The sequence below is a fragment of the Rhinolophus sinicus genome, linkage group LG12 (assembly GCF_036562045.2).
Source record: "Rhinolophus sinicus isolate RSC01 linkage group LG12, ASM3656204v1, whole genome shotgun sequence".
NCBI classification, from domain to species: Eukaryota; Metazoa; Chordata; class Mammalia; order Chiroptera; family Rhinolophidae; genus Rhinolophus; species Rhinolophus sinicus.
This window is the reverse complement of record NC_133761.1, coordinates 37,675,257-37,685,069: the sequence shown is the minus strand read 5'-3', so window position 1 is coordinate 37,685,069 and position 9,813 is coordinate 37,675,257. Positions and strand designations below refer to the sequence as shown.

At 40.6% G+C, this 9,813-nt stretch overlaps 1 protein-coding gene across 3 annotated transcripts; it reads left to right on the top strand.

Moving 5' to 3' along the window:
* The first annotated feature begins 207 nt into the window (after window positions 1-207).
* Window positions 208-8,953, top strand: PDP1 (pyruvate dehydrogenase phosphatase catalytic subunit 1). 3 transcript variants are annotated; one of them, XM_019718821.2, is made up of 3 exons: window positions 208-614; window positions 1,237-1,271; window positions 4,883-8,953. In XM_019718821.2, exons 2-3 carry the CDS (start codon window positions 1,241-1,243, stop codon window positions 6,538-6,540), a joined length of 1,689 nt encoding a protein of 562 aa, XP_019574380.2. In that variant the 5' UTR covers window positions 208-614; window positions 1,237-1,240; the 3' UTR covers window positions 6,541-8,953. The 3 variants fall into 3 exon arrangements, with proteins under 3 accessions (XP_019574380.2, XP_019574381.2, XP_074173231.1); XM_074317130.1 differs by lacking the exon at window positions 208-614 and adding an exon at window positions 645-990; XM_019718822.2 differs by lacking the exon at window positions 1,237-1,271 and having other exon boundaries at window positions 210-614.
* Window positions 8,954-9,813: the final 860 nt, after the last annotated feature.

Here is a 9,813-nt window from a genome sequence, read left to right as displayed (position 1 = left end):
AGCCCAGGTGTTCCCTCTCTTCCCCAAACGGCCCCGCAGGTCGCGGACATCCAGTACAGAACAGCCCCACCTTACACCGCGCCTCTGGGCGATGTCACGTGAAGCGGGCCAGTGGAACCAATAGGCTGCTCGCGCCGAATGGAAGGGATTGTCTGACCCTCATGACGTCACAAAGCTGGCGGGGCGCGTCCCACTCTTCCGCCCCTGCACACGGGCCACCGCCCGCTCTCTTCCTCCCCGCCCCCTCGCCGATGTGCAGCCAATCGGGAGGCGCGAAGCCCCAGGCCCGAACGCGCGGGCGGGGCAGGGTAGTGGCCAACCAAGGCGGGGACGCGCAGTGGGCCGGCCGGGGGCTGAGGGCCGCGCTCGGGTGAATTGCGCCCGGCTGCGTGGAAGCATTGCCACCGAAGCTGCCTCCACAGCGGGAAGAAGCGGCTCATCCCCTGCCGCGCCGGGATCGTACTCTTTGTTCCCGGCGCCGAACCGCCCTGTCTGAATCCTCCTCCACCCTCCCAGAGTTGTGAGGGGGTGCCGGCGCGTGGGAGAGGCAGCCGCCGACGTGCGGAGGGCGAGCGGCGGCCAGGGCGGAGGAGGGACGAGCCTCGGAGCGCCAGGTGCGTGTGGGCCCGGAGGCGCAGCTCTGGGGGACGCCGCGGGCTCGCGATGGGGACGTCCCCCCTGTGTCCCTGTCAGCGCTGAGGGTGCGGTGGGGGTCCGCGGGAGGGTGAGCTCCCGGTCGTCTCTGCTTGAGGGTACCTGCTTACACACCCAGGTGTCTGGGGTGACCCCACGGGCAGCCCGACGCCGGCCGCCCCCGGTCTGGACTGAAGCCGTCGTCGCGTGGGGCCGGGCGTGGCGGGCAGCGGACGTTGGATGCAGCGCGCCCATGGGCTCGGCGCTCGGGCTGGATGGAGGGGGTGGTCTTGGGGCGCGCTTCTGTTCGTGTCTGGGCCCCCGCCGCCTCGGGCTGTGCCCTGCTTCTCCGGCGGGGTGGGTTGGTTGGTTTGTTTGGTTTCCTTTTTCTCCCCACCCCTTTCTCCCTCCGTCCTGTTCCCCCCTCCCAGCCCAGCCCCAGTCACCGGACTGGAGCGAGACCTCGCCCCTCCTCCGCTCCCGCCTCCCCCGCCGCCGCCTCCTCTAATGAGCATCTGCCTTGCTTTCAATGGGCCGGTGCTGCTGTCGCTGCTGCTGCCCGCGCGGGTTGTGGATGTTGTCGGCTCCGTATTATGATGACAGGAGAATGTGTGTGTGTCCCGGGCCCAGACGAATTGGTAGGTATTCGCTTAAAGACCTGCGTTGGGTATTCAGGAAGGATGGTGACTGATTCTTTGTGTGGATGGTTTTAGGTAGCTTGGCTTGGAACTAAGGCTTCCTGTACTGTGATTGCTTTGATGTCTTGGTGAGTGCAATTTTCAGGTGGGGACAAAGGAAACTAATGAACCAGGTGGTGGCTTGGGGCTACGTGTCTTCGAATGAAGAAACAGGTTTCTTCATTCACGTAGAGATAACAGGAGCTGCGAAATGGCTAGATATTTCCAGAAAATGCTGAAAAAGTCGCAATGTCTTTATGCAGGGTGTTTAATGCAATCGGATTACATAAACTGAGGTTCTGACACATTTAATGACTAGTACAGCATTTTTAAAAATTGACACCCAAAGCTTTGCAGATCTAAAGAGCTGCAAGAGTCAGTGTAGTCACAGCATTTTCTAATTAATTTGTTCCACGGGTTTATTGATGAAGTGGAATTATTTCTTGGCACAGGCTCTGCTGAGCACGTCAGTAAGTACGGGTCTCTTTCCTGTTTTGGGTTGCAGCGCATCTTTTCTTATTAGTTATTGGCAAAATCGGCCAAATCCTCATAGGACGAAGATGCTGCATGTAACATGGCTCAGTCTGGAGCATGGGATAGGAACTTTTCAGTGAAAACGTGGTAAAAAATGACTTGAAAATTTGATACTGCTCCAGTTTACCAACAACTGTACTATTTTGCTGTTCTTTGCCTAATCAAGAGCTTTCTACTTCATTCATTAGGCAAGCTGGTCAATAAAAGTTTTGTTGTCATGGGGTTTTTGTTGTTGAATCACAGAATATTCAGAAAGATACTCAGAGTGTTTGCTCACTTATGGTTTATGAAAACATTTGAAAGTACTTTGACTTCTAAGGGCATATGGTCTGATGGAGAGAATATATCAGTTGTACTGATGAAGGTAGAATGCTCATTCCTTACAGAGCAGGGTTTTCATGAATTTCAGCTTTCCTGAGAATGTCTTTTGAAGGCATGTTTGGAGTTGGGGAATTGGGATTACAGTCTCAGTCCATAAACTAAACTGAATAACTGAGAGATACAGTTGATAAAATTCACTCTCTGCTTTTTTGTTTTCAATGTATGTATTTCAATGAATGTATTATTCAAAGCATTTGCTGCATGAATCATTAGTTCTTTTGTCACAATATTTCATTCATATTGCAGTTAACTACAAAAGCAGAAAAAATTTCAAAACAAAGGCATTTAAAGAAAATGCAGGTTTCCTGGGCTTGTTACTCCTTGATCAGACATCTTACAAGGAAACCTTGTTATGTTATACATCTATCAAACCCCTTCTTCCAGATACACACATAGTACTTTGATTCAAATCTACATTCCATCAGAAACACACACTTTTTTTTTCCCTGTAGGAGTCTTAAATTTTAAAGTAAGCACACATATAAACATATAAAGTTATGGAGAAAATGTCATTTAATTAAGATTGGCATCTGTTTACATTTTTAATAATAGGAAATTTTTATACAAGAGCATGAAATGAGTTAGGTCTGCATGCAAACCTAACAAGATATATGGTTTATGTCTGGAAACCAGTGTCATGTGGCTCAACATTTGAGCACATCTCCTGGCTCAGTAATGTATACTTAACCTTGGATGACTTTCAGGTATTCAGTTTGAAGTACTGTTATTTAAGTAGTTAGTCTTGATAGATTCCTGTCCTGGAATTTCTATTTTTCATTGCTGCATTTCAGAATGCTTATTTAGTTATTGATCTTATTTCCAAAATTCTAATCATTACCTTTTATTACTTAATCTTGCCTTCAATTTTGTAAACAAATCCCTTCTTAAGTAATGCAGTTAAAATAATGGTACTCTTTATTACTTGCAAAGGGGGTTCTGTATAACTGGCTTATGTAGTGCTTATTTCAGAAGCAAACAGAGATCAGTTATTTTTCAGTGTTTGGTTTTCTCTGCTCCCCCACATCCCGCTTATCACTTTTTCTCCAATTACTCTTCAAAAGAGGGTACACAAAAATAATGTAACATATAGCTAATGCTTTATATTTGTAAATGTTATGTTCCTTAATAGTTCCATCATTAGGAAGGAATAGCTGACATAAGATTCAGTTGGTTTTATTTTCCTTATTTCTTTTTTGTTTACTGCATTTATTTCCTTATTTAAAGTATTTGGAAAGCCTGTTTCTTTATTGGCCAGATGAACAGTTTGAGGCAATATCCCAAGAATTCAGGGGAAATATTATTGAGGAAGAAGGAAGATTTTTTTCTTGCATAAAGTATCTGGGTTAATGGTAAACATTCATTAAATTTTCTAGATAAATGCCCAGCAAAATCTTTTCAGTGTCATATACTGAGTGATATGATTTAGTTACATTCATGATTATAATTGTGTACCTTATCCAAACCTTACACTATCAGACTAATATTTCATTATTCTTTATTGCTTCCCAAGGGCAAATAGATACTTTTTTTTCTATTGTAAGAGAAAATATTTTATCTAGTAGTGAATTCTACTTGGGATCCATAGTAGATAATAATATTTCTATACCTTTCCTTTATGGCTGATAAGCAGAAGAAAATACTAGCAAGTAAATTAAATTCCAGAACTGAGACTATTTTATGTTACTAACAAAGTTTTGGAGTTGCTAGAATGCTTAAACGTTTTTTATCATGAAGGACACAGTCAAATTAAACAATGAGTAAATGAAACCTGAATTATATTTCAAAGCCTCACTTCAACAAACACTTATAAAAACATAGAATCCCAGAAGAGGCCTTAGATAGCATCTGTTCTGATGTGTTTACTTTCATTTTAGGAAAGTGAGGCCCTAAGAGGTGAGCCAATTTATACAGGATTAATTTGGCAAGTTGGTGGCAGACCAATATCCCCCTAAGATCTCCAAATTGGTACAGTGGTCTTCAAAGCATTGTTTGCAAGACCATTCACTGAGGTGTAGGAAGGGGTTATTGGAATTTCTCTTCACTCATTGTGTAATTTTTTTGTGTATAATGAACATTATGTTAATACAGTAGTATGTGTGTATAACTTACAAATAGTTGTACAAAAAGTATAACTTACATATACTTGTATTGGAGATGCATCCTAATACTTTTTGGTGATAGCCATGTGTAATTAAATGCTAACAATTGATCACAGGTCTAGAAATAGGATCTTCACAAATGGGAGAAGTTCCTGAGCAATATGGAACATCAAGGGCCTTTTTTAAAAATAGAGAGGGAGAAGGGTGATTGGGCAGGTAGACTGCCATTGCATGATGTTATATAACATTCGTGTTCTTAGCTTTCCCCAGAAAGCTACTACACATTCTTTACAGTTTGTGCTACAAAAAGAAATATGAAGAAAAGAGAAAAATAAAGCTGGACTAAAATTCAGTCCTGTCTCCATAAATGATTGGGAACTGTCCTGAGCAGAATATTCCCTGTAGAAATAGTACATGATATGGGTATAACATATAGTGCCTCCTAGCACAGGGCTTAGCATGTAGTTTCACCTGCTAAATATTTGCTATAAAAAGCAAAGATAAGGTAATCTGAAATAAAACTTTTCTTTGTGTGTACCTGTGTAATTTGCGGTCTAGGAATCCCAGTCAGAAGTTCCAGCCTGCCGCTGTTTTCTGATGCCATGCCAGCACCAACCCAGCTGTTTTTTCCTCTGATCCGTAACTGTGAACTGAGCAGAATCTATGGCACTGCATGTTACTGCCACCACAAAAATCTCTGCTGTTCATCTCCTTACGTTCCTCAGAGTCGCCTGAGATATACACCCCATCCAGCGTATGCTACCTTTTGCAGGCCGAAGGAGAACTGGTGGCAATACACCCAGGGAAGGAGATATGCTTCCACACCACAGAAATTTTATCTCACACCTCCACAAGTCAACAGTATCCTAAAAGCCAATGAATACAGTTTCAAAGTGCCAGAATTTGATGGCAAAAATGTCAGTTCTGTCCTTGGATTTGACAGCAATCAACTACCTGCAAATGCACCCATTGAGGACCGGAGAAGTGCAGCAACCTGCTTGCAGACAAGAGGGATGCTTTTAGGGGTTTTCGATGGCCATGCAGGCTGTGCTTGCTCCCAAGCGGTCAGTGAACGACTCTTTTATTATATTGCTGTTTCTTTGTTACCCCATGAGACTTTGCTAGAGATTGAAAATGCAGTGGAGAGTGGTCGGGCATTGCTACCCATACTCCAATGGCACAAGCACCCCAATGATTATTTCAGTAAGGAGGCATCCAAATTGTACTTCAACAGTTTGAGGACTTACTGGCAAGAGCTTATAGACCTGAACACTGGGGAGTCGGCTGATATTGATGTTAAGGAGGCTCTAATTAATGCTTTCAAGAGGCTTGATAATGACATCTCTTTGGAGGCTCAAGTTGGTGATCCGAATTCTTTCCTCAACTACCTGGTGCTTCGAGTGGCATTTTCTGGGGCAACTGCTTGTGTGGCCCATGTGGATGGTGTTGACCTTCATGTGGCCAATACTGGTGATAGCAGAGCCATGCTGGGTGTGCAGGAAGAGGACGGCTCTTGGTCAGCAGTCACTCTCTCTAATGACCACAATGCTCAAAATGAAAGAGAACTGGAACGACTGAAACTGGAACACCCAAAAAATGAGGCCAAGAGTGTGGTGAAACAGGATCGGCTGCTTGGCTTGCTGATGCCTTTTAGGGCTTTTGGAGATGTAAAGTTCAAATGGAGCATTGACCTTCAAAAGAGAGTGATAGAATCTGGCCCCGACCAGTTGAATGACAATGAATATACCAAGTTTATCCCTCCTAATTATTACACACCTCCTTATCTCACTGCTGAGCCAGAGGTAACTTACCACCGATTAAGGCCACAAGATAAGTTTCTGGTGTTGGCTACTGATGGGTTGTGGGAGACGATGCACAGACAGGATGTGGTTAGGATTGTGGGTGAGTACCTCACAGGCATGCACCGCCAACAGCCAATAGCTGTTGGTGGCTACAAGGTGACACTGGGACAGATGCATGGCCTTTTAACAGAAAGGAGAGCCAAGATGTCCTCGGTATTCGAGGATCAGAATGCAGCAACCCATCTTATTCGCCATGCTGTGGGCAACAACGAGTTTGGGACTGTTGATCACGAGCGTCTCTCCAAAATGCTGAGTCTTCCTGAAGAGCTTGCTCGGATGTACAGAGATGACATTACAATCATTGTCGTTCAGTTCAATTCTCATGTTGTAGGGGCATATCAAAACCAGGAATAATGAGTGGATTATCCTGGCAGTTCTCAAATGAAATAGGATTAAAGGGCAGATAGATTTTTAAAAGATACTAAAATCTAAACATTTCCAGTGGGTCATTGTAAGCATTTACCCATTTGATCTTCTAGCTAGTCAAGAACTCCAACTGACTTGGCAGCAGTGTGGTGGGATCACGAGTCTTGTTCTGTGTGGCTTGGATCTCACAGCACCTGCACTTGAGGCAAGTCAGTTCCTTATTGCAGATGTCTTGTGACATTGGCTTCTTGTATCAGTCTGAGAAAATCAGGATGACCTGGCAAGTAGGATCTTAAATAGGCCAAAAGCAAGGACCTTGCTGGGCATATTCTCTTGGTAAAACGGAAGAAACATTACTGTTCATACCTGCAGGCCCCTTTCATCACTAAGATTTCAATGTACATGAGAACATTTATTTATTGCATGATTTCCTAGATATACAATCTATGCATTGTTTATATAAATTTGTTTTAACCTGAAGTGGTTCCCAGATCCTGTAGTTTAAGCCGTAAATGACCGAGAACCAAGCAATCTGCATTCGTGTTCGTGATTATTTGGAATGCTTTTGAAATGGAAAAACAAACTACTTCTTTCCCTACCCGATTACCTAATGTCATTGAAACGTTTTCTATTTTGCCACACACTTGAACACAATAAAGGTTTTTAGTTTTATCTACTCTTACATTGATGTTAAATAAAGAAAAAATAAATTTTTTAGTTTGTATTAATGAAAAGCTTTATTTAATTTGAAATAAAAAGAAATGTGTTCAACTATTATCATTGATAGCCACCAGCACGTCACTCTTATCGTGTAATTCTCAAAGGCTTGGCATGCTGTAAGTGTGTAGGGTAGACTGCTGCTGGGAAATCATTTCTAATTTTGTAGTGATAATTTTCATCACTTGGCATTTTAAGGATGACATATATAAAATAAATTTATGTATCAATTTGGGGAATAAGGTTTACCATCTGTTGAGACGGGGGAGGAAGTTTTTGTTTTTTCCCTACATAGACAGGTCAATTAAAATATTTGGTTTTAAAATTACTAAATGCTTTAAACATATTGTATGTTATAAGTAGAAATGTTAAGATATGTACATGAGAAATTTTAAAAGATAACTATTTTGCATGCCTGCCACTTAATAGAACACTTAGTAGTATCAAGTGTTATTTGCAGCAGTGTCTATAATTATATGCAGTCCCTTCTAATGCTGTTGTATCAAAGTAAATGAAAATATTCAAATTGGCTTTTTGGGAGCTTATTTGATATGCATCAAATGGCATTTTGTTCCTGTGTTAAATGGTGATCTGTGTACAGCTGTGCATATATTTTCATCACTTATTCTAGCGTCACTATTAAAAGAATGGCTATGACTATGTTTGATATTCATATAAATTTTAATGTAAAACGTGATCAGCTTCCCTTTGTGTAATTAGTTGAGGGTTGTTTCTGTAGCATATGAACTAGATGTTCAAGGACTCCCTCTGGACTATGGACACTACAGCAATTTAGAACTGACTGCAAAACTTGTTCCGGTTGAAAAATAGGCTCAGGAAGATTGTAGCTCAGAACATCAGATAATGTCTGTTTTCTGAGGTTTTCCCCACTACCTTTTTTTTTGGTCAGCTTGGAAATTTTCTTCCAGGCAGCATTTTGGAGGGAAAAAAGGCTGTACTATATATTGATTTCTAAATGTTTTGGCAGAGACTTCTTTTAATGAAATACACGTAAACTGTAGTAGCAATTAAAACCCGTTTTCAGACTACTGTATGAATTTATCTTGAACACCACCACTGAAGAGTTCTATTATATATATATATATATATATATATAAATAAAATAAAGTCTCATCTCTATATAGTACAGTCTATATAAATTTATAGTTTCCTGTGGTCACGATCAACATTAAACCTAATTTTTACAATAGACCTTACTATTATTAACTTGGTCTGCAGTGTGAAAGCCAGCCTACTCTAGAATGAAAATGAAGTGTGGATTTCACATTGTTGAAATGAAAATAATTGGATATTAGAAATCTGAATGTACAATCATCTGAAAGCAGTTGTGATTTCATTGATTGGTTGTCACTGATGTTATATCTAGAATTAGAGTAAAGAATACATGTAAACTTTCATTGTATTTAGCCTTTCTGAAACTTTTTTTATTAAACTTTTAAATATGTGTTAACCCATATTTATATTTAATCAATGGCTCATGATATTTATAATACTCTATTAACTAGTTAAATGGAATGGTGGTATGGTACACAGTACTTGGTAGGAAAACTGTGTTTTATAAAAGATGTATCTGTTTGAAGACATAAGAAAAGTTTATATATAACATAGAGAATGGTCAGAGAAATGCCCACAGTGAATTAAAGCTTCATACCTGCTTTCTGAATGGCCTCTGTTGGTTTTTTAAAAAAATTAAATTTATTAGGGTAACATTGGTTAACAACATGATATAATTTACAGGTATACAAGATTATAGTTGGACATCTGTGTATGTACTCTATTGCGTGCTCACCACCCAAAGTCACATTTCCTTCCTTTATCATATATTTGACCCCCTTTAACCACTTCGCTCCCCCCAAACTCCTATTCTCTTTTGGTAACCACCATTCTGTTGTTTGTATGTGTTGGTTTTTAATAATAGTAAAATTCATTAGATTCTTTCTATGGTGATAGATTATACTTAACTTGAGGATCCAGTAGGTAAATAGTGGTTTTAAAAAAAAAGTGTTATTTTCATTTAATAAAATGCACAGATTTTAAAAATGTCATTTGAAATTTGGTAACCACAACCTCAATAAACATATAAAACTTCCATTATTCCAGAAAATTCTCTCATGCTCCTTTCTAGTTAATCCTTCCCCACACAACTATTGTTCTATCATCATAGATTAGTGTTGCTTGTTCTTGAAATTCATAGAAATCATAATACATATGTATGCTTTTATGACTGACTTGTTCAATTTTTTGAGATTCTTTATGTTGTTGAGTGTTTTCATAGTCTCTTATCAAGTAACATTTCATAGTAAGAACATATGACAATGTATCCATTGTTGATAGGCATTGTTAATCCCCGCCCCCACCAATCCCTTTTAAAGCTAATTTTTAGATTAGCAAGTCTCAGGAAGACTATTTGGTTGAAGTGTAGCTTTAGCTTTAACTTTGCAAATACAGTTACAGGTGAGTTTTATCTTGTATACCTTAAAGATAGGACTTTTTTTTTTTAATGTCCATTAAACAAATGATGAA